The sequence below is a fragment of the Oncorhynchus gorbuscha genome, linkage group LG16 (genome assembly GCF_021184085.1).
Source record: "Oncorhynchus gorbuscha isolate QuinsamMale2020 ecotype Even-year linkage group LG16, OgorEven_v1.0, whole genome shotgun sequence".
Lineage (NCBI taxonomy): Eukaryota > Metazoa > Chordata > Actinopteri > Salmoniformes > Salmonidae > Oncorhynchus > Oncorhynchus gorbuscha.
In genome coordinates this window covers 41,992,762-42,018,548 of record NC_060188.1, presented here as the reverse complement: position 1 = coordinate 42,018,548, position 25,787 = coordinate 41,992,762, and the positions used below count along the sequence as shown (strand labels likewise).

The following is a 25,787-nucleotide window of genomic DNA, read 5'->3' as shown; positions in this document are numbered from 1 at the left end:
GCTGGTGGAACTGGAAGAGTCAGGTTGTCTGGCAGATCTGGAAGAGACTGGTTGTCTGGCAGATCTGGAAGAGACTGGTTGTCTGGCGGCGCTGGGCTGACTGGCGGCACTGGCGGCGCTGGGCAGTATGGCGGTACTGGCGGCGCTGGGCAGACTGGGAGCACTGGCGGCGCTGGGCAGACTGGGAGCACTGGCGGCGCTGGGCATGGGAGCACTGACTGGGAGACTGGGAGCACTGGCGGCGCTGGGCAGACTGGGAGCACTGGCGGTGCTGGGCAGACGGGAGACTCCGGCAGCGCAGGAGAGGAGAAAGGCTCTGGCTGCGCTAAACAGGCGGGAGACTCCGACAGCGCAGGAGAGGAGAAAAGCGCTGGCTGCGCTGAACAGGCGAGGCGCACTGGAGGCCTGGTGCGTGGTGCTGGAACTGGTGGTACTGGATCGAGGACACGCACAGGAAGCCTGGTGCGGGCAGCTGCTACCGGAGGACTGGTGTGTAGAGGTGGCTCTGGATAGACCGGACCGTGCAGGCGCACTGGAACTCTTGAGCACCGAGCCTGCCCAAGCTTACCTGGCTCGATGCCCACTCTAGCCCGGCCAATAGGAAGGGCTGGTATGTGCCGCACCGGGCTATGCTCCCGCACTGAAAACACTGTGCGCTCCATAGCATAACACGGTGCCTGCCCAGTCTCTCTAGCCCAACGGTGAGCACAGGGAGTTTGCGCAGGTCTCCTACCTGGCATAACTATACTCCCTTCTAGTCCCCCCCCAATAATTTTTTTGGGCTGCTTTTCAGGTTTCCTTGCCAACCGTGTTCCCTCGTATCGTCGGCTCCTATCTCCGGCTGCCTCTGCTCTCCTTAGTGCCTCCACCTGTTCCCATGGGAGGCGATCTCTTCCGGCCAATATCTCCTCCCAAGTGTAACAACCTTTACCATCCAACACGTCTTCCCATGTCCATTCTCCGAATAATTTGTCCTCCTTTTTCTGCTCCAGCTGTCTACGTCGTTGCCAGTTTACACGCTGCTCGGTCCGTGAGAGGTGGGTGTTTCTGTAACGGCGTTCGTCTGTTGAAAGAAGAGAGTCGGACCGAAATGCAGCGTGTAGGTTACTCATGACTTTAATGAAAGAACGCGGTACATGAAATAACTGAATACTAAATACAAAAACAACATAATGGAACGTGAAACTAATTACAGCCTATCTAGTGACTACAACACAGAGACAGGGACAAACACCCACGAAATACAAAGCGAAAGTCTGGCTGCCTAAATACGGTTCCCAATCAGACACAAAGACAAGCACCTGATTCTGATTGAGAATCGCCTCAGGCAGCCACGCCTAACAACACCCCTAATCGGCCGCGATCCCAAATAATACAAACCCCAATACGAATACAACATAATAAACCCATGTCACACCCTGGCCTACCCAAACATATAACAAAAACACAAAATACAATGACCAAGGCGTGACACCTGCAGTGGTTTCAGCACTCATGAGGCATTTCTAAGATATATTCTTCAAGAATCAATGGTTACATATAATACATGTTTAAGTCCAAAAAAATGGATGTTGCTACTGTAGATTGTCCCTTTAAGGCCTACCACTAAATAGTGCCATTTGTTATCCTGCATGTGATTAATTAGCACTCTGGAACCCTGAAGCCTCCCATTTGTCCAGGTCTGATAAGGTCATTCGCCATCATTATTATCCTGTTCCCCTGCACACAGGTAGAGGGCTATCATACAACCTGAGGAAGGTCTATAGGGCCACCTCTGCCTGGAGTGTGTGTTGGCGTGTTCGTGTCTCTTGACTTATCATCAAGTCAACCCCTCACTTTCTCCAGGCTGACCTGACCTTCACAATTGAAGGTCTTTCAGGTCAATCCAATTTGTCACGATGAATGACAGGACAGTCAATTCATTCGTCAGTTACTTAAAGGAGCTTGAGGGATGCTGTTGGGTGGTAGCCATCTATGTATTTTGGCGGTCGGCCGTGGACGTCGGGGGCTTTGGCATGGCAGCATATACTTGTGCCTAAAAAGCACTTATGTGCATTCCAAGATTGAATAAGGAGTCTATGTTTTTGGGCCTAGACAGAGTTTAGACATATCATAAAGAAAATAGTCAGCCGCTCACTGTAAACTGTTGTGTCAGGTGTAGCTACTTTCACGTCCCTTTGTCCTTGATTAACACAGTATTTGGAGGTGCACCATCTAATGCAGCAGGTATCCAGGACTGGCAGCTCACAGTGTTGGGCTCAATTCATAATTGAATTGAGGGTGCCTCGTAAACTCCAATTTAGTTCTTGAATTTTAATTACGTTTTAATTTTATATAGTAAACAGCATACAGAATTGGAATTGTAAGGAAATAGAAATGGATTCAGTGAAATTCTAAATGATGTGTAATCTACAATTGATTATCAGGAAAAACTACAAAAATGTATGATCAAGGAAAACAAAAACCTGTATGTGAATATTCTAAGTTATTATGTTTCATTAATCATTTACGTGTTGTTCAATATGGGGACATTACTACATTTCACTTACATTAGTTTAACCCTAAAGTTAACACTGAGGGCTTGATAAATAAGGCAAACAAATTAAATGGTTGGTGGAAATATAATTGGCTATTCTAAGTACTAAGGATTAAAGAGTATATGAACATTATTTCCAGGGAAAATGTATATATTCTTTGTTTTCTTTTTTTGTTTTCCTGAGTAAGGGAGCTCCAAAATGCGGTGTTTCAGCCTAGCTCAGTGCTTTCTGTGGTGGTGGGGCAAGCGGGCAGAAAACACGGTGCGTTGAGCCATGATTGGCTCAGTGATCTGTCACTCATGGGGACACTACGTCACCTAAGGGTAGACTTTGAAAATATTTGCTGCTTGGGTGCTGCCATAGAGTTACATTAGAAGTGCCAATCCAAGGCTCAAGGTCATTGGCCACAGATAGAATTATGACAAATCACATTATATCTACAGTAGCTTTGATTGGACTGTCAACATCATACTTTCAAAATCTTAGCTAGCAGTCATCATCATGAATGAAGTTGACAATCTACTGGCAAATCCTTTTTAATCCTTGTCATATGAAGATAAATAATGAAGATAAATTACAGATAAAACATATCGGTGCTCATTGGCCATTGGATATAAACATTACACAACAATTTGGAAATCGCAAATTCAACAATGAGTGGTTTGGAAGGAATCAGTGGCTAACTGTGAGTTTAAGACAACTGGGACCTTAGGAAAAAATGAGCTACAACTGGGAAAATACGTTTAGAAATGTCATCCAACTCAGAATTGTAAATTGGGAACGCCGGCCTCTTACTAGAGCTACGACCTGAAGATCACCGATGTCATCATGATTCAACCTTTTTTTTTAGTTCCCAGTTGTCTTGAAAGCACCATAAATCCAGAGAACGCAAGACTTTGATGACTTTGATGACAAAGTTTGACGACGAAATTTGCCCAAGTAGGACCGCCACGCTACCTTCCTGTTCAAGTGAGCACAACAAGGTGAGTCCAAAAATGTATTGTATGCTGCTGCATAAATTATGTAATATGCCAGGAAGATATGTATACTGTAGCTAAGAAAGTCATACTAAGTGTTTGTTGTGTAGTAAGCTGTTAGTAGCCCATTTGCCTCACCCTAATAATTTGGTCTATTTTCACCTCTTAATTTCGCCTAATGTTCTGACTTGGTGGTGTTTTCGAGAAATGTAGTCATTGAATAGTGTAAGAGCTTTCTTTGTCTGCTTATAATGCCCCTTTTATTTACCCTATGATTCTGACTTGGTGTACAAGGCGAACTCTGTAAGAACGGCCCATGTTATGAATTCTGTTGCTGTACATTTCAAAAGTGCTGAACAAATAGTTATATTGAGATGTCCATCCTTGCTCGCTCGTTAATGTCTTAATCGGAATTACGGATTGCCTCATCTACTTGTCATCCACTTATGCCATATTTTGTACATCTCAATTGTCTGTAGAAACCACATTTGTTATGGTATAGGGGACGCTTGCGTCCCACTTGGCCAAAAGCCAGGGAAAATGCAACTCGGCAAATTCAAATAGAATGATTTAAAAAGCAAACTTTCATTAAATCACACATGTAAGATACTAAATTAAAGCTACACTCGTTGTGAATCCAGCCAACATGTCAGATTTTAAAAAGGCTTTTCGGCCAAAGCATAAGAAGCTATTATCTGATGATAGTACACCAGTAAACAAAGAGGGTAGCATATTTCAACCCTGCAGGCACTACACAAAACGCAGAAATGAAATATAAAACATGCCTTACCTTTGACAAACTTTTTGTTGGCACTCCAATATGTCCCATAAACATCACAATTGGTCCTTCTGTTCGATTAATTCCTTCCATATTGTGACGGCCCTGAATTTTTCTGAACGTCTCAGTGCTTCTCCTTCCAATAGGACGCTTTCCCTTTAATTCCCAATTAAATAGCCAAAAGTGGCGTTGTGATGGAGACGTGAATGGATGGATGTGTTCAACCCTCAGTTCGTTCCGAAGCTTCTCTATTCCGTTTGTTTTGTAGCCTAATAGAGTTTACCCAGGATCGGATCCACTCTCTGCGTCCGTGGACTACACCTCTCTGTTCTTCGTGGCCTTTCTCCACTGGAGATCTGTTAGCGGATTGGATTGTATGACTGACCGACTGACTACAACCTTTTTGTATACGGTATTTCATTTGTTTTGATGTGATGTATACTGTGATGATTTATGTAGTTAGTTGTAGTTGAGGACTTAGTAAGAGTTGATACGCTTTAAAGTTCTCTGGTAAAATAATTGTTATATTGATTGTATGATTAATACTGGGTTTACGCTACACTTGAATGAACGGACAAACATTGCGACTAAGGTCACGGGAGTTCCCTGAACTCCTTTACCGGGCTGGACTCTTTTTAGGCCCGAGGTACAGGACATTTCTAGAAGAACCAGAACTCATTGTGATATTATTATATGTGTGTGTAATCATTGTTGCTAATACAACCCACGCAAAATAATATAGTTGTTTTTGAAGTTCTTTTCAATGTTTTAAGGGTTTATGAAAAGTTTATTTCCATCCTGCCTTTTACATAAGTCCTTTATTGGTGTAGACTTGACAGACCAGATGGGACTCATTCCCTCCCAAACCAAAAGGAGAAACCAATGTTTTCTCTGGAAGGCACAACCTACCTGGCACCCCTATAAATAATAACCTCAAGTCAAAACTGTTACAATATATATCCAAAATGTCCATTTATTTGGCGCGTTTGATCCAGAAAAAAGCAAAAACAGCTTCCAAATCACGCAACGTCACTACAAAATATTTCAAAAGATGCCTGTAAACTTTGCCAAAACATTTCAAACTACTTTTGTAATACAACCTTAGGTATTTTTAAACGTTAATAATCGATCAAATTGAAGACTGGTCTATCTGTGCTCAATACAGGAAGACAACTAACCAAGCTACTTTTCAAGTCTTGCGCAACTCTCAACAGTGTTACGCAGTTCCTAGATGGCTGTACTTCTTCCTTGCACACAGGAATAACCTCAACCAAATTCCAAAGACTGGTGACATCCAGTGGAAGCGGTAGGAACTGAAAACAAGTTCCTAAGAAATATTGTTTCCCAATGAGAGCTCACTAAACAGACAGAGACCCCCCGCCCCCAAAAAAATCTGAACGGTTAGTCCTCGGGGTTTTGCCTGCTACATAAGTTCTGTTATACTCACAGACATAATTTCAAACAGTTTTAGAAACTTCAGAGTGTTTTCTATCCAAATCTACTAATAATATGCATATGTTATATTCTTGGCATGAGTAGCATGAAGTTGAAATTGGGCACGCTATTTATCCAAAAGTGAAAATGCTGCCCCCTATACCTTAAGTAGTTTTAACCAAGTCAGCTTTATCAGCTATATTTTTTTTAAAGGCAGTAAATGAGGCTGAATTAACTGTTTCGCTGCCAGACTAGAATCCACAGCCAGGTATAGCAGTGGTAAGGTGTATGGACTGCTTTTGGGACTCTGTTGTTGGGACAGATTTATGTAGACAATGCAATTTGTGTATTGTTTAGTGTTGTGTAGTGGTTTTGCAGGGAATGCATCCCACTTTTTTTGCCCTAGCAAGATGTACATGTAAAAATCACCACTGAGGTGCTTCCAATTCAAGCACATTTACGTCCCCTTTCCTTCTCCTTGCCTCCTTTTTGACCTTTTTCAAAAGGCCAGAGGGAACAGAGGAGAGAGGATGAAGAAGTTGAGCAAATCGAATTGAGAAAAGGCCTATGACTGTGTGGAATTTCAATGAATTGCACCAAATTAAATTCTACTTCCTGTCACTCAAACTCAAATTAAATTTCTACATCCTGTGTGATGTGGTCAAATCAATTCAAATTTCAACTCATGAGTTTTGAAAATCAATTTGAAAATTATGAATTAAGCCTGCTGGCTAGTCTGAAAGGACATTGGAGGACACTATGTCCTCTAGGAGCTGCAGCTGCTGTGAGTACCGCCCAGCTCTGATCAGTCTCTCTTAAAGGAGAAGTTTTATTTTTTACAACCAAATCTCAATTTATGTTGTAAATGACATGTTGAAGAAGGGTCCAGACACCTTTTTTTGTGATTTTACATGTTTTTGAGAAATATACTCCAAACAGAAAATCACTTCCTCATCCTCATTGTAAGAGGATCAGGATCGAGGCAAAGATGATCGGAGCAAAGTACAGAGAGATCTTTGATGAAAACCTGCTCCAGAGCGCTCAGGACCTCAGACTGGGGCGAAGGTTCACCTTCCAACAGGTCAATGCATGAGTGGATTCAGGACAAGTCTCTGAATGTCCTTGAGTGGCCCAGCCAGAGCCCAGACTTGAACCTGATCAAACATCTCTGGAGAAACCTGAAAATAGCCGTGCAGCAATGCTCCCCATCCAACCTGACAGAGCTTGAGTGGATCTGCAGAGAAGAATGGGAGAAACTCCCCAAATACAGGTGTGTCAAGCTTGTAGCATCAAATCCAAGAACACTCGATGCTGCCAAAGGTGCTTCAACAAAGTACTGAGTAAAGGATCTGAATACTTATCTAAATGAGATATTTCTGTTTTTTTTAAATACATTAGCAGTTTTTTGCTTTGTCATTATGGGGTTGTGTATGTAGACTGGTGAGGGGGAGAAAACAATTTTAATCAATTTTAGAAGGTTGTAATGTAACAAAATGTGCAAAAAGTCAAGGTCTGAATACTGTCTGAAGGCACTGTACTTCAAGAAATTCTGACTTAACCTCATCAATCACGATGACCTGAGTTATGTCACTAAGATAATCATGAAACCACGAACAGGCATCAGAGCTCAGGCATATCGAGGACAACTTATTCAATAAAGTAGCATGATCAACAGTATCAAAAGTTTTTGACAGGTTCTCAAACAAAGCAGCGCATTTCATTTTAGTGTCTAAGGAATTGACAAGATCATTAACAACTAAAGCGGTTGCTGTAATAGTGCTATGCCCAGGCCTAAACTGAACAGAAAATAATCACCTACACCACACAGGTGGGAAAAGGTTACCTAAGTATAATTCTCAATCAGAGACAACTAGCGACACCTGCCTCTGATTGGGAACCATACCAGGCCAAACACAAAAACACCACATAGAAAAAGGAACATAGACAACCCACCCAACTCACACCCTGACCATACTAAAACAACGACATGACAAAAGATCTAAGGTCAGAACGTGACACAATATCATTGTGAATAAGCTTATATTATTTCAAAGAGGTAGCCTGCTGAAATAAAATGGTGATTAAATACATCAATGATGCAAAAAAGATTTTCCCGGAACGAGGCCCATGTCTGAATTAATTTGTTGTGGCAGAAAGAAGGAAGTAGAACCCTTCAGGGATTTGACATTTTTCCAGAATTTCGCCAGGTTTCAATTACAATCCAGAAGAGCGGTTACATAATATTTCCGGAGTGCACCAGGCATTCGATCTACCTTTAACCCTTCATTTTCTGAAGGGAGCATGATTATCCACAATAGTATTGAAGACATCTGTAAAAAGGCTGAAAGCTACATCAGGTTCAGGGACAGCTGAAATACAATCAAGGTCACTAAAATAAAGATCATGTAAAAAAAGCCTGTTCACTGAAGTTTTTAAAGTTCCTCCTTGTGATGTCACTAGACTTAGATTGTTGTATTCTTACATCTCTAACACAAAGAACTGGGCAATGTTCACTAATATCTGGGGTGAAGTCACCAGTATTTTCCTCTGGTGTATTTGTTGAAATAAGATCAATCAGAGTTTACTTTTAAGGCTCTTTAGAGTTGGGCCGTGTAGGCTTAGTCACCAGCTGGGTTAAGTTTAAATCATTACACATGTCTTTTTAGATTGTCTGAAGCCTGCATTTCCCAATCCTAATTTAGGTCACCCAGGATAATAACTTCTGATTTAGTATAAGAAAACAACAAACTAGTTAACTCCTCGAGTACACAAAGGTTAGCAGAGGGAGGACGGTAGACCCCCTATGACAGTTATGGGTACATTTTTCCCCAAACAAAGGTTGAAAGAGAGCTCAAAGCTTTTGATAAGGGAAATGGATTTCGTTAAAGAGACAGCGAAATGATTTTTAATAAGAATGGCCACCAACTCTACCCTGTCTATCGGTTCTGAACACATTATAACCCTAAATATTAATAACAGAGTCCCAGAATGTCCAGATTTGTCTGCATAGCCCATATCTCGATGTAATCCAGTTTAGGAAGTAAGCTCCTAATGTTCAGATGGATCAATCCAAGTCCTTTATGGATTTTAAAATCACATGGAGTCTCCGACTCAAACAAACTACGTTCAATAGGCAGTTGCAGATTCTTTCTGATGGCTGATATTGATATAGTTGATATGGCTATAAGGTTGCATAGAACTCCCCCATTTGGTCTACTCTATTAGTAATAGAGGAACGACTGCAACCAATGTCAATATTAGGAATTCCCAGAGTAACCAATGATGGAATGTTATTAACTGACTTGCATGGGCTTTGGTTGCTATCATGCATCAACTCAAGTCCTCTATGTGATTTGAAACCGAGTGGGTATTACATTTAAAAACTAATAACACTGGGTGAGCAGACCACAGTGGGCTTCTCTTTTGAGCTAAAAATAGCAGATCTAAGAGTGGAGTACAATTGAATGAGTACAATATTACAACTGACCCCTGGCAGTATAGACAACAGTACGACAGTAATGCTCAGAAAGGATGGGAGATATTACCTGAGTGGTGCTTGGACTGTAAAAATCTTAACGCAGCCTTGAAATGTGTCGAGAGGGTCCAGGATACTAGATGGCTTGGGTGGAGTCCATCATCTCTTTAGAGCATCTTTGTTTACAAAAGTGTTTGAATAGTCAATACCAGTTATGAGTGGCAGCTGTCTTTCAACCAGATATGAAGTGCTATGAGTCTGCTGAACTTTTCGCAGCTGCGACCCAGCGATGGCACGGGGCCGGAGCCTTTCAGGGTGTTGATGAGCTCAATAAAATCCTGTTTCATTAGCTCTGATTGACCCTTTTTGATATAATCTGATTCCACATGCGCTACGACAGCAGGTACCTGTAGCAGCAGGCTACACAGAAAATCTAACAGCTGGATAGGGGAAACGTCTCGTGTTGAGCAAAAGGGAATGTAACATTGTGGATAAAGTTTGGAATAACACATTTTCCTGTGTACAACATCTGAAGACCTGCATCACTATACGAAGAGCATCGCCGTTTCTAAAAGATCGTATCTGTGTGTTTTTGGAGCCTTTGTTCATGTGTTTTGGGGCCCTCATACTACACAATGAGGAAGAGGAAGTGATTTGCTCTTTGGACTGTTTCTATAAAATGTGAAATCTCATAAATTGTCTGGACCCTTCTATAACATGCCATTTACATAAAGGTTTGGTTGTAAAAAAAAAAAAAAGAAGATTTGGTTGTAAAAAAATAACTTCTCTGTGGATGTGGATGATGATGATGAAAGTGTCTCTCCCACTCACCTGTGGATGATGCGTTTGCTGCGGAGGTAGCCCAGCGCCAGGGCGTTCTCACAGACGTACAGCTTGACAGTGCTCTCTGAGAAGTGAACGTTCTGCTGGAGGTGGTAGCGCAGGTCTCCTCCAAGCAACAGATCCACTACCATGAACATGTCCTCTTCATCCTGGAACGAGTACCTACAAGAGAGGAGGACGAGGAGGAGGAGGAGAGGGAGGAGGAGGAGGAGGGGGGGGTGAAAGAAGAGGTGGAGGAGGCGGAAGAGGAAGATGTGGAGGAGGAGGAGGAGGATGATGAAGAGGTGAAAGAGGTGGTGGAGGAGGGATATGTGGAGGACGGGCTTGTGGAGATGGGGGAGGAGGAGGAGAGGGAGGAGGAGGGTGTGAAAGAAGAGGAGGCAGAAGATGAAGATGTGGAGGAGGATGAAGAGGTGGAGGAGGAAGATGTGGAGGACGGGGTTGTGGAGAAGGAAGATGAGGAGGAGGGGAAGGGAGAAGAAGAAGAATATCAGCCTATGACGTCCCATATTTCTTACATTTCAGCTTACAAGGTTTGATATTATGATATTGTATTGGGAGTCAGAAACCAAATTGCTGTAATGTGACTCTTATGCAACTTGCCTCGGGGCGACAGGTAGCCTAGTGGTTAGAGTGTTGGACTTATAACTGAAAGGTTGAAAGATCGAATTGCCGAGCTGACAAGGTACAAATCTGTCGTTCTGCCCCTGAACAAGGCAGTTAACCCACTGTTCCTGGGCTGTCATTGAAAATAATAATTTGTTCTTAACTGACTTGCCTAGTTAAATAAAGGTTAAAAAAAGTATAAATAAATAACACAAAATAGAAGAAACCAACACACCAACATCTATTCAAAGCAATTACTTTGGTTTGCCAATATACAACATGTGAACCAGTTCTATTCAAATTTAGTGTGAGGCATGTAATGAAAGTGGAGGGTTAAATTATCAAGGCTAAAAGACAGCGCTGCAATCGTCACGACTACCTGATGCAAAAGCCAGCAGAATATCCCCTTATGACACGTACGGTGCCAGTGAGCTCTCACAAAGCCCAAACTAATTCCCAGAAAAGGCTATTCATTAGTGGCTAGTGATGGAAACACCACTCAAACACACTGATAGAACTGTTCCATCGAAAGAAGAAGCTTTATGTCAGGTGTGGTATGACAGAGCACATCCATCTATCAAGGGCTCCATCCATCTATCAAGGGCTCCATCCATCTAGCATTCATGCAGCGGAGTGACACAGCAGGCCTGCCACATCAGACCTTGCCTGTTCCACTACTCCCCATTGATTTCACATGACGGAATTCCCACTGTGATTTGTACTTTCTCCCTTTGAATGGCTGGATAATGAGTCTATGGCACTGTAAAATCATTTGTGGGGAAAGTATTTCGCTCAAGACCTTCCTTGCTTGACTAGCCTACAGTGAATCTCCAAGATAATCAACACAGATCGAAGGCAACTTTACACTTTCATTCTGAACATTCTGTTAGGTTCCACAGGAGTTTCTTATCTACTTGTTTGAAGTTCAGTGTAGTCATTTACGTCAGCGATCCATCCATACACTATCTTGTCACCTGTCAATGGAAGTGAAAGGTTTATTAGTGCTTCCATGCCTTTACTTCCTCCGTGAATAATACCAATCATTGGCTGGCATCCAACTAAGGATGGTGGTGGGAATGCTGCAGTAGGAGGACATCATGTGAATGACTTCAGGGCCAGACAGTGTAGGATGGTGGTGGGCTTGCTGCAGTAGGAGGACATCATGCCAATGACTTCAGGGCCAGAGAGTGAAGGATGGAGGGGGCTTGCTGCAGTAGGAGGACATCATGCCAATGACTTCAGGGCCAGAGAGTGTAGGATGGTGGTGGGCTTGCTGCAGTAGGAGGACATCATGCCAATGACTTCAGGGCCAGAGAGTGTAGGATGGTGGTGGGCTTGCTGCAGTAGGAGGACATCATGTCAATGACTTCAGGGCCAGAGAGTGTAGGATGGTGGTGGGCTTGCTGCAGTAGGAGGACATCATGTCAATGACTTCAGGGCCAGAGAGTGTAGGATGGTGGTGGGCTTGCTGCAGTAGGAGGACATCATGCCAATGACTTCAGGGCCAGAGAGTGTAGGATGGTGGTGGGCTTGCTGCAGTAGGAGGACATCATGTCAATGACTTCAGGGCCAGAGAGTGTAGGATGGTGGTGGGCTTGCTGCAGTAGGAGGACATCATGTCAATGACTTCAGGGCCAGAGAGTGTAGGATGGTGGTGGGCTTGCTGCAGTAGGAGGACATCATGTCAATGACTTCAGGGCCAGAGAGTGTAGGATGGTGGTGGGCTTGCTGCAGTAGGAGGACATCATGTCAATGACTTCAGGGCCAGAGAGTGTAGGATGGTGGTGGGCTTGCTGCAGTAGGAGGACATCATGTCAATGACTTCAGGGCCAGAGAGTGAAGGATGGAGGGGGCTTGCTAACCCTAAGTGTAGGATGGAGGGGAGCTTGCCAACCCTAAGTGTAGGATGGAGGGGAGCTTGCCAATCCTAAGTGTAGGATGGAGGTGAGCTTGCCAACCCTAAGTGTAGGATGGAGGGGAGCATGCCAACACTAAGTGTAGGATGGAGGGGAGCATGCCAACCCTAAGTGTAGGATGGAGGGGAGCTTGCCAACCCTAAGTGTAGGATGGAGGGGGGCTTGCTTCCTTCAGGGAAAACTCACCACTTTGTCCTCTCAGCAGCTCAGGTAGAATGGCTTGTTGGTCTATGGTCTGTCATAGTCATTGCAGAATAGAGCTTAACTGGTGTTTGGTGAGATCTCACTGTAAGTGTAACACAGTGAAAGCATAACACAGAGAGTGAACACTACCTACTGAATAGATGCCACAGAGCTGCAGAGTGGCTGTCTAACATCATTCCCTCAGGGGACAATGCCTTAAGGTTCACTGCTATAGGGTATTTCTCCTAAAAGGTTCACTGCTATAGGGTATTTCTCCTAAAAGGTTCACTGCTATAGAGTATTTCTCCTAAAAGGTTCATTGCTGTAGGTTATTTCTCCTCTAAGATGCATAGATTTTAAAAAGGCTCTGTGGTGAGCCTGTGAAGCCCCAGTGTCTCGTGGGCAATGCTGTCATGCAGGTGAATGAGGACCCAAAAGCGACTTGGCGAAAACAGAGTCTTTAATCCAGTAAAGTAATTCTACAAACATAAGACATAATTCCACTCGTAATGACGAGAACAGACTGGAGACTCGATCAAGAACTGCAGGTTGCCTCGGGAAGGCACTTGAACCTAGCAGACTCAGACACCTGCTCTCCACGCAGCATCTGAGGGAAACACGACACGACAGGGCGATACACAGACACAGCACGGTGAACAAAAGACAAGGATCCGACAGGACAGGAACGGAAAACAAGGGAAGAAATAGGGACTCTAATCAGGGGAAAAGATAAGGAACAGGTGTGGGAAGACTAAATGATTGATTAGGGGAATAGGAACAGCTGGGAGCAGGAACGGAACGATAGAGAGAAGAGAGAGAGGAAGGGAGAGAGAAAAAGGGGAACGAACCTAAAAAGACCAGCAGGGGGAAAATGAACAGAGGGAAAAGCAAAATGACAAGACAATCTAAGACAAAACATGACAGTACCCCCCCACTCACCGAGCGCCTCCTGGCGCACTCGAGGAGGAATCCTGGCGGCAACGGAGGAAATCATCAATGAGTGAACGGTCCAGCACGTCCCGAGACGGAACCCAACTCCTCTCCTCAGGACCGTAACCCTCCCAATCCACTAAGTATTGGTGACCCCGTCCCCGAGAACGCATGTCCATGATCCTACGTACCTTGTAAATAGGTGCGCTCTCGACAAGGACGGGAGGGGGAGGGAAGACGAACGGGGTGCGAAGAAAGGGCTTGACACAGGAGACATGGAAGACAGGATGGACGCGACGAAGATGTCGCGGAAGAAGCAGTCGCACAGCGCCAGGATTGACGACCTGGGAGACACGGAACGGACCAATGAACCGCGGAGTCAACTTACGAGAAGCTGTCGTAAGAGGAAGGTTGCGAGTGGAAAGCCACACTCTCTGGCCGCAACAATACCTAGGACTCTTAATCCTGCGTTTATTGGCGGCTCTCACAGTCTGTGCCCTGTAACGGCAAAGTGCAGACCTCACCCTCCTCCAGGTGCGCTCACAACGTTGGACAAACGCTGAGCGGAGGGAACGCTGGACTCGGCAAGCTGGGAAGAGAACAGAGGAGGCTGGTAACCCAGACTACTCTGAAACGGAGATAACCCGGTAGCAGACGAAGGAAGCGAGTTGTGAGCGTATTCTGCCCAGGGGAGCTGTTCTGCCCAAGACGCAGGGTTTCTGAAAGAAAGGCTGCGTAGTATGCGACCAATCGTCTGATTGGCCCTCTCTGCTTGACCGTTAGACTGGGGATGAAACCCGGAAGAGAGACTGACGGACGCACCAATCAAACGACAGAACTCCCTCCAAAACTGTGACGTGAATTGCGGGCCTCTGTCTGAAACGGCGTCTAACGGGAGGCCATGAATTCTAAACACATTCTCGATGATGACTTGTGCCGTCTCCTTAGCGGAAGGAAGTTTAGCGAGGGGAATGAAATGTGCCGCCTTAGAGAACCTATCGACAACCGTAAGAATCACAGTCTTCCCCGCAGACAAAGGCAGACCGGTAATGAAGTCTAGGGCGATGTGAGACCATGGTCGAGAAGGAATGGGAGCGGTCTGAGACGACCGGCAGGAGGAGAGTTACCCGACTTAGTCTGCGCGCAGTCCGAACAAGCAGCCACGAAACGGCGCGTGTCACGCTCCTGAGTCGGCCACCAAAAGCGCTGGCGAATAGACGCAAGAGTGCCTCGAACACCGGGATGACCAGCTAACTTGGCAGAGTGAGCCCACTGAAGAACAGCCAGACGAGTGGAAACAGGAACGAAAAGGAGGTTACTAGGACAAGCGCGCGCGACGCAGTGTGCGTGAGTGCTTGCTTAACCTGTCTTTCAATTCCCCAGACTGTCAACCCGACAACACGCCCATAAGGAAGAATCCCCTCGGGATCAGTAGAAGCCACAGAAGAACTAAACAGACGGGATAAGGCATCAGGCTTGGTGTTTTTGCTACCCGGACGGTAAGAAATCACAAACTCGAAACGAGCGAAAAACAACGCCCAACGAGCTTGACGGGCATTAAGTCGTTTGGCAGAACGGATGTACTCAAGGTTCTTATGGTCTGTCCAAACGACAAAAGGAACGGTCGCCCCCTCCAACCACTGTCGCCATTCGCCTAGGGCTAAGCGGATGGCGAGCAGTTCGCGGTTACCCACATCATAGTTGCGTTCAGATGGCGACAGGCGATGAGAAAAATAAGCGCAAGGATGAACCTTATCGTCAGACTGGAAGCGCTGGGATAGAATGGCTCCCACGCCTACCTCTGAAGCGTCAACCTCGACAATGAATTGTCTAGTGACGTCAGGAGTAACGAGGATAGGAGCGGACGTAAAACGTTCTTTTAGAAGATCAAAAGCTCCCTGGGCGGAACCGGACCACTTAAAACACGTCTTGACAGAAGTAAGAGCTGTGAGAGGGGCAGCAACTTGACCGAAATTACGAATGAAACGCCGATAGAAATTAGCGAAACCTAAAAAGCGCTGCAACTCGACACGTGACCTTGGAACGGGCCAATCACTGACAGCTTGGACCTTAGCGGAATCCATCTGAATGCCTTCAGCGGAAATAACGGAACCGAGAAAAGTAACGGAGGAGACATGAAAAGAGCACTTCTCAGCCTTCACGTAGAGACAATTCTCTAAAAGGCGCTGTAGAACACGTCGAACGTGCTGAACATGAATCTCGAGTGACGGTGAAAAAATCAGGATATCGTCAAGATAGACAAAAACAAAGATGTTCAGCATGTCTCTCAGAACATCATTAACTAATGCCTGAAAAACAGCTGGCGCATTGGCGAGACCAAACGGCAGAACCCGGTACTCAAAATGCCCTAACGGAGTGTTAAACGCCGTTTTCCACTCGTCCCCCTCTCTGATGCGCACGAGATGGTAAGCGTTACGAAGGTCCAACTTAGTAAAGCACCTGGCTCCCTGCAGAATCTCGAAGGCTGATGACATAAGGGGAAGCGGATAACGATTCTTAACCGTTATGTCATTCAGCCCTCGATAATCCACGCAGGGGCGCAGAGTACCGTCCTTTTTCTTAACAAAAAGAACCCCGCCCCGGCCGGAGAGGAAGAAGGCACTATGGTACCGGCGTCAAGAGACACAGATAAATAATCCTCGAGAGCCTTACGTTCGGGAGCCGACAGAGAGTATAGTCTACCCCGAGGAGGAGTGGTCCCCGGAAGGAGATCAATACTACAATCATACGACCGGTGAGGAGGAAGGGAGTTGGCTCGGGACCGACTGAAGACCGTGCGCAGATCATGATATTCCTCCGGCACTCCTGTCAAATCGCCAGGTTCCTCCTGAGAAGTGGGGACAGAAGAAATGGGAGGGATGGCAGACATTAAACACTTCACATGACAAGAAACGTTCCAGGATAGGATAGAATTACTAGACCAATTAATAGAAGGATTATGACATACTAGCCAGGGATGACCCAAAACAACAGGTGTAAAAGGTGAACGAAAAATCAAAAAAGAAATAGTCTCACTGTGGTTACCAGATACTGTGAGAGTTAAAGGTAGTGTCTCAAATCTGATACTGGGAAGATGACTACCCTCTAAGGCAAACATGGGCGTAGGCTTGTCTAACTGTCTGAAAGGAATGTCATGTTTCCGAGCCCATGCTTCGTCCATGAAACAACCCTCAGCCCCCGAGTCAATCAAGGCACTGCATGTAGCACCCGAACCGGTCCAGCGTAGATGGACCGACATAGTAGTACAGGATCTAGATGAAGAGACCTGAGTAGTAGCGCTCACCAGTAGCCCTCCGCTTACTGATGAACTCTGGCCTTTTACTGGACATGAATTGACAAAATGTCCATCAAATCCGCAATAGAGGCACAGGCGGTTGGTGATCCTCCGTTCCCTCTCCTTAGTCGAGATGCGAATACCTCCCAGCTGCATGGGCTCAGTCTCTGAGCCAGAGGAGGGAGATGGTTGCGATGCGGAGCAGGGAAACACCGTTGACGCGAGCTCTCCTCCACGAGCTTGGTGACGAAGATCTACCCATCGTTCTATGCGGATGGCGAGAGCAATCAAAGAGTCCACACTGGAAGGAACCTCCCGAGAGAGAATCTCATCTTTGACCACTGCGTGGAGTCCCTCCAGAAAACGAGCGAGCAGCGCCGGCTCGTTCCAGTCACTAGAGGCAGCAAGAGTGCGAAACTCTATAGAGTAATCCGTTATGGATCGATCACCTTGGCATAGGGAAGCCAGGGCCCTAGAAGCCTCCCTACCAAAAACTGAACGGTCAAAAACCCGAATCATCTCCTCTTTAAAGTTCTGGTAATTGTTTGAACAATCAGCCCTTGCCTCCCAGATAGCTGTGCCCCACTCTCGAGCCCGGCCAGTAAGGAGTGAAATGACGTAAGCAACCCGAGCTCTCTCGCTAGAGTATGTGTTGGGTTGGAGAGAGAACACAATATCACACTGGGTGAGAAAGGAGCGGCACTCCGTCGGCTGCCCGGAGTAGCAAGGTGGGTTATTAACCCTAGGTTCCGGAGGCTCGGCAGGCCAGGAAGTAACAGGTGGCACGAGACGAAGACTCTGGAACTGTCCAGAGAGGTCGGAAACCTGAGCGGACAGGTTCTCCACGGCATGGCGAGCAGCAGACAATTCCTGCTTGTGTCTGCCGAGCATGGCTCCTTGGATCTAGACGGCAGTGTTACGAACGTCTGTAGTCGCTGGGTCCATTCTTTGGTCGGATCCTTCTGTCATGCAGGTGAATGAGGACCCAAAAGCGACTTGGCGAAAACAGAGTCTTTAATCCAGTAAAGTAATTCTACAAACATAAGACATAATTCCACTCGTAATGACGAGAACAGACTGGAGACTCGATCAAGAACTGCAGGTTGCCTCGGGAAGGCACTTGAACCTAGCAGACTCAGACACCTGCTCTCCACGCAGCATCTGAGGGAAACACGACACGACAGGGCGATACACAGACACAGCACGGTGAACAAAAGACAAGGATCCGACAGGACAGGAACGGAAAACAAGGGAAGAAATAGGGACTCTAATCAGGGGAAAAGATAAGGAACAGGTGTGGGAAGACTAAATGATTGATTAGGGGAATAGGAACAGCTGGGAGCAGGAACGGAACGATAGAGAGAAGAGAGAGAGGAAGGGAGAGAGAAAAAGGGGAACGAACCTAAAAAGACCAGCAGGGGGGAAAATGAACAGAGGGAAAAGCAAAATGACAAGACAATCTAAGACAAAACATGACAAATGCAGGGTTGTAAATTCGGCAAAGACTACGAGGGACATCTGCAAAACAGAGCAGATTAATGGCTGTATTTTCTAATAAACATACAGTATTTTTTAGAAACAATTGGAGAAGAGATGGCGCCGCCCACTAACCAGTGTATGATGCTCCTGAATGGTTGGGAGCATCCTGCGCCCCATAAATCACACAGACAGACAGAGGATGATAACTTAGGCCCACAGACGATGGTGTCATGATGTCACCAAAGTTCCCCAGTGTTCCGTCACGAGAAGGGCTGAAGGAAATTGTCAACCCAAAGTTAAGGAGGAGAGGAACTCACTCCGGGGAGCCACTGCAGCTCTGCAGTCTTTAAAGCGGCAATCTGCGATTGCTAAAATGCATGGTATATAGCCATTGATTCTTGAAGAATATAAATTATAAATGCCTCATGAGCTTAGTTCAACTGTCACACTCCATAAAAAAATTGTTTTGTTTTATTCCTTTGTTTGTAAACAACGTAATTCTAAACAAATCCTGTATAGCCTATGGATAGTCAGTCCTTGCACCATAGCTCTGTCTATAAATTTGAGAGTGGTTACATTTCTCTAGCCCCATTACTCAGCTGTTCACCGAAACAGTGGTGGGGTGTCCGCTGTGTTATTGTATGAACTGTAGATTTCCCCTTTTAAAACGTCAAGAAATCAGTTGTGAGATGTTAAAGTACCTCTGAAGAGACAGTCTGACATGTTGGGGAGCTGGGGGATAGTTTGACAGAGCTACCGAGGGAAGTCAAAGCACCTGAGATCAAACACATGTAACTATCACATTAACATCAGATGCTGTACTGTATACTCTCACTGACAGTCTTCTCATGGGTGACTGTAGGTAAGAGTGGATTAGTTTAAAGTGTTGGACAAAAGTCTGAAAAAAGAAACAAAGCCATGTGGCAGAATAATCACATGGATGTCCTTGTTTTTTAATGTTTCAATTGAATTGCTGTTGTTTTGGCTTTGTACTCCAGCACTTCGGGATTTGATATTGTACAATGACTAGGAAGTTAAAGTGCAGACTGTCAGAAATTGAACTGTTTAGAAATTACAGCACTTTTTGTACATTGTTCCCCCGTTTTTAGGGGACCAAAAGTACTGGCACAAATGAACTTATATGTGCAGTAGCCCTTTCCTGCAGTCAATGACCAAAATTGCCCTCTTTAGACTCATGGGTGGAATGTTAATAACATGTCGTCATTTCATCATTAATAAAGATAATACATTTTTTTACGACAAAATTACAGTGTTTCTATGTCAAACTGTTTTGTTATATTTCAGTCTTCTTTAATATACAGTATATAAAGTGTAATATTGGGATGCAAACTCAAGGGTGGGCCTGGGAGGGCATAGGCACACCCACTTGGGAAACAGGCCCCCCACTGAGGAGCCAGGCCCAGCCAATCAGAATGAGTTTTTGCCACAAAAGGACTATATAACAGACAGAAACACTCCTCAGTTTGGTCTCAGATGATCCCACATGTGAAGAAGCCGGATTTGGAGGTCCTGGGCTGGCGTGGTTACACGTGGTCTGCGGTTGTGAGGTCATTTGGACATACTGCCAAATTATCAAAAATTACATTGGAGGCGGCTTATGGTAGAGAAATTAACATTACATTCTTTGGAAACAGCTCTGTGACCAAACTGCACATTTTAGAGAGGCCTTTTATTGTCCCCATCAAAAGCTGCACCTGTGTAATGATCATAATGTTTAATCAGCTTGCCACACCTGTCCGGTGAATGGATTATCTTGGCAAAGGAGAAACACTCTCCAACAGGGTCGTAAACAAATTTGTGCACAATATTTGAGATAAATAATATATTTGTACATATGGAGAATGAATCAGATCTTTTATTTCAGCACATGAAACATGGGACCAACACTTTACATGTTGCATTTATAGTGTTGTTCAGTGTATATATCTGACATGGTACAGGTGTCTTCTTTTTTTAAGCCCATCAGTGAGATACAGTATATACTTTCATTTCATAGTAGATTTGTTAAAGACCACCAAGAATATCGCTGTTCGAGCATAAATTAGCCCAATGCAGTAAAAGGTTAATGCAGTAGAAAGTGAAGTATTTGGTCCCATATGCATTACATATTACATCAAGCTTGTGACTTTACAAATTTGTTGGATCCATTTGCTGTTTGTGTTCCAGATTATTGGTGCAAAATAGAAATGAATGGTAAATAATGTGTTGTGTCATTTCAGTCATTTTTTATTGTAAATAAGAACATAATATGTTTCTAAACACTTCTACATGAATGTGGATGCTACCACGACTACGAATAATACTGAATAAATCGTGAATAATGATGAGAGGTCAGCGTGTCTTTGGGATATGATATTTGTGCGTCTGTAACTAATTAAGTATGCGAGAAATGGCAGTGGAAACTGGAAAAGCCTCTATGGGAAAATATTGATATAATAACCATCATATTGAAGTAAACTTGGAGTAATACAATTATATGGCGTGTGGTCCTCCCACTATGACTCGGGAAAGCATCGAGTTTATTAGGATACAGATCAAATAAATCATGGTGAACTTCACAAGGTGGTGAATGTGCACAGTGATCTTGACGCTCCTTTCCAATAAATATCGAGGATCCTTTTCTGGTGACATGATCATTGATGCTTGAGTGCCATTGAAAAAACAAATATATTCTGCTCTCATCCATAATAATCACATCATGTAGACCAGGGGTGTCAAAGTCAAATGGACGGAGGGCCAAATAAAAAATGTAGCTACAAGCCGAGGGCCGGACTGTTCGAATGTTCATTGAAAATTTTTTAAATGACGCATATAGTCTAGTGAACCTAATTGAACCTACTGAAAACCTAACAAATATATTCCAATATGATCAGATAAATAAAGCAATATTTTCTTATGGCTCTGTCAGTAATCTTTAATTTTCAACAGACACAAAAGACAAATTTCCTTTATATAAAAATCCCCATAACATGAACATTAAATGAAAGAAACCGGTATTCAAGGCACCATCAGTAGCCTATATTTTCTATTTTAGCAAAAGTGGGCTAAATTTACTTCAAAGAAAAAAACAATAATAGCAATTTTCTATCATCCACTCAACTGAAATATTTTTAAAATATAATTGGATTGAAATACAATAAAATAAAGTGCAAAAATCTATTAATCAAAAACAACACTTTGTTTAAGGAGAAGTAACATGCAGTGAAAACAAATATTAAACTTTAACTTTTAAACTTGAACTGAGTAAAAACTCTAAATATGTGATTGCACAGTAATGTTCACTTGTTTGAGGTTGAGGGTGATACTTGGTGGTGTCCCATCTTTTCCACAAGTTCATCAATGTTCGGGGTAAGGCTCTGAGCTGAGGAAATCCTCAGAATTGAGTGGAGGTGTTCAGCAGTAAGTCGACTTCTGTGTGATGTTTTGTTCAAGTTCATCAAAGAAAACAGTTGTTCACACAGGTATGTGCTGCCAAACATAGACAACGTTTGAGCAGCCTGGATGCGCAGCTGGGGCATTGTGTCGGGAGGAAACGGGCGAACTCCGCAGCACCCACTGCCGCATATTTTGCCCTCAGTGCATCATTGCATTGGAGGTCAATCAACTCCATTTGGAGGTTTGGTGGTGAGCTTTCCACGTCAACAGCAAATGGGTTACCGAGCAGTTCCAACCTGCTTTTTGTGCTTCAAAGTCAGCAAATCGGCGTCGAAAGTCAGCGGCAAGCATACCTATTTTATCAGCCAACTGTGCGCTCGGGAACGCACTGGTAGAGAGCTTCTCTTTCATGGTCTGGCAGCTGGGAAAGTGGCTCAAATTTCCTTTCCGCATCTGCGTCTCCCACAGAGTCAGTTTGGTTTTAAATGCCTTCACTGTACTGTACATATCAGAGATGACACGATCCCGACCCTGCAGCTGCAAGTTCATTGCATTCAGATGACTCGTAATGTCACACAGAAAAGCCATTTCACACAGAAACATTTCGTCTCGGAGTTGTGTTGTGTCTTTCCCTTTGCTGTCCAAGAACAGACAAATCTCCTCACGAAGCTCGAAACATCTTTGAAGCACCTTTCCCTGGCTTAGCCATCGCACCTCTGTGTGATAAGGCAAATCACCATGCTCCGTTTCTAACTCCGTCAGAAATGCCTTGAACTGGCGGTGATTCAAACCTTTGGCTCTGATAAAGTTAACTGTGCGCGTGATGATGCTCATTACATGCTCCATTTTCAAGGCTTTACCGCACAACGCTTCCTGGTGTATGATACAATGATAAGCTGTCAGCTCACCTGTTGCGTTTTCCTCTTGCATCTTTTCCCGTATCTTCACCACCAGTCCGCTCCTGTGTCCACACATCGCAGGTGCTCCGTCGGTTGTCAAACCCACGAGTTTTTCCCAAGGCAGCTCCATCTCATTTACACATCTTGACACCTCTTCATACAAATCATGCCCCGTAGTTGTGCCATGCATAGGACGTAAAGCCAAAAACTCCTCTGTCACGCTTAGGCTGGAGTCCACTCCGCAGATGAAAATTGACAACTGGGCAATGTCAGAAATGTCGGTGCTCTCATCCACAGCCAAGGAATATGCAATGAAATCTTTTCCCTTTTTCACAAGCTGCTCTTTTAGATTGATGGACAACTGGTCTACTCTCTCGGCAATGGTGTTTCTGCTCAGACTCACATTTAAAAAGAGTTGCCTTTTTTCTGGGCAAACTTCGTCACAAACTTTAATCATGCAGTTTTTGATGAAATCCCCTCCGTAAATGGCCGGGCTGATTTAGCGATCTCTTCTGCCAAAATAAAACTGGCCTTGACAGCAGCCTGGCCTTGTGATTTGGCTTTTTGAACAGAGCCTGTCGAGATTTGAGGCCTCGTTTTAATTCCTCTGCCTTTTGTAGCCTTTGTTCCATGTCCATATTCTTGTTGTTGTCCGCGTGTTTCGTTTCATAATGTCGTCTCAGATTATACTCTTTCAGTACCGCCACACTTTCTCCACACAGAAGACACACAGGTTTTCCAGCTACCTCCGTGAACAAATACTCCGACTCCCACCTTGTTTGAAGCCCCCGGTTCTCAGTGTCCACCTTCCGTTTTGCCATTTTTGATGGGTATCTGAAAGTTAATTTTACTGTGATGCTGACAACTGCTGTGCCAATAAATATTGAAATGAAGCAGCCTACTGCTCGGTGCGTCACCGTTGCATTGTGGGAAATGTAGTATTGGTGCGTGTAAAAGATCTGCGGGCTGCCGGCTTGCTGTGGTCTGCGGGCCGGTTCTAATAATAAATCAAGATCATCCCAGGGGCCGTAAAAAACCTTCTCGCGGGCCGGATGTGGCCCGCGGGCCTTGACTCTGACATATGTGATGTAGACTATCCTACCCGCACAGCCTACACGCACTGTATCCTCGAGCTGTTGGCTACTTAGCTAGAGCGAACGTGCCAAGACCAGAGTAGGCACATTTTCTATTTAATGCAACAGATTTTGTGACAAAACTTTTGGTAGAGTTGAAAATGCGTTGGGAACACATTGAACTTTAGATTTGTATTCAGTACATGAAAACTTAAGCGAAAAGGTACATTTTGTGTGCATTATGTCGTCACACTGATTTTTATCGCAACAAGTCAATTTGGTGGAAACACCACTGGTGGGAACACATGCATATTTTCTTTGTGCAGATTCTAGAATATTCGCATGAAAATCTGGATGGAAACCTAGTTTATAATGGAACCAAAGAAGTGATTGCCACAAATTCTGAGGACTAAAACCTTGTCTGGTGAGTTAGATGTGTTTAGAAGGGCTTGCCAGTCAGATCTAAGAGAATCTAAGCATCTCAGTAGTGATGTGCTCTGCAGGGCAGTGCTCTCTATTTCTCTCTACAGAGCTCCTTCTGATGTTGGGAAAATACTCCTGGCTCATCGGAGTCTGCCGAGGTGAGAGCGTCTGGGAGCTGTCACTAGCACTTACATAGGGAGAGGGACATGAATTGCCTTGTTTCCTGCAGGAGAAATATCAGTTTATTTTACTTTACATTGTGGCCACTTATGGGGGGAAAAAGTAATGTTATTTATTTTTCTGTAATGTAGTGGCATGATCCAGCCAGCTTCCCCTCCTAAAGCCAGTCAGAATATTCATGAAGGAACGTGTTGGTTTAGCTGGAGTGGCCTGGAGAAGGGGGAATAGCAGTTTCTACCGGGAATCGATAGTGCACGTAGAGTTCGTAGCCTACTGGAGAAAGCTTAATCTAGTAGAACATCTGATTCTTATGTTTCACTGGTGGTTTATTATTCTTGTTCCCACAGCACGCTCTACTAAAGTGGGAAGTTGGTGAAACCTAACCATTATAGAATCTTATGCGGCGGTGGGCGAAATAAGTTTAGAGGGTGTAATACAATTACAATGGGTGTTTCTCAATATGCAAACCACCGTGCTCCACACTCTCATGTTCCGAGTGTAGTCTCTGACAATGTTCTTTTGAGTATGTTCTTGTGAGGATGAGAGTGTTGAGAATGCATAAAACAATACATTTGAGAAGCACTCCCCTTACTATATTACCTCACGCTTCACCTCCCATTCACTGAACTTTCTTCCAGCCAGGTCAACGGCAACAATAGACTAAACCAAATTTACACAAAGCAAACGTTTAATTTCATAACTATCAGCTAGATATGTGAATCGTAATAATCTAGCTAACCAGACAGTTTAACAGGCAAAGTGAACTAAAACGAATTGTATGCTAAATAGATGTCAATTCTTCGTGGCTATCTGGCTAGCTAACAGTAATAACTAGTCAGTTAGACCTATTGACATATTATGGGCTTGCAATCTAGGGTACGTATGCAAGTAAACATGCCAAAACTAACACAGCATGTATTTATTAATGTATCAAGATAAAATATTTTAGTCAGGCAACATATGAGATGTTTAGGCAACATTTCATTCTGAAGTCAGAGTGTATTTTCTCTCGCTTCAGCTCAAATAATGGCAGCCATTGATTTCAAGAACTTTTGCATTGCTCGTAATTGGTTGCGTCATATTTCTTTTTCATACTTTCCATTGAAGCTTCCATCGATGCATGCTTCAAAATATTTACAAATGGAGTACGCAATCGAGAAGTGCCCTCCGTGCTCCTGACCCTCCTGGGCTCCAATATGTGTGCTCGGAGCACGGTAGTATGCATTTTATGAAACACCAAATGTAATAATCTATCATTTATGTTCTTAACCCTGGGCAACATGGGCCTGGGAGGCTCATAGGGATATTGGTATCCACAGTACTCTACCAATTACACATTGTTCAATTCAATGCAATTGCGCTC

General features: G+C 44.3%; 1 protein-coding gene across 1 annotated transcript in view; it reads right to left on the bottom strand.

The window, feature by feature from the left end:
- LOC124000012 (serine/threonine-protein kinase 32A-like) overlaps nt 1-25,787 on the bottom strand; it is a 79,875-nt gene that overhangs the window by 34,992 nt on the left and 19,096 nt on the right. The window contains exon 5 of the mRNA XM_046306094.1: nt 10,033-10,206. Coding sequence (XP_046162050.1) covers nt 10,033-10,206 — 174 coding nt within the window. The remainder of the gene's footprint in view (nt 1-10,032; nt 10,207-25,787) is intronic.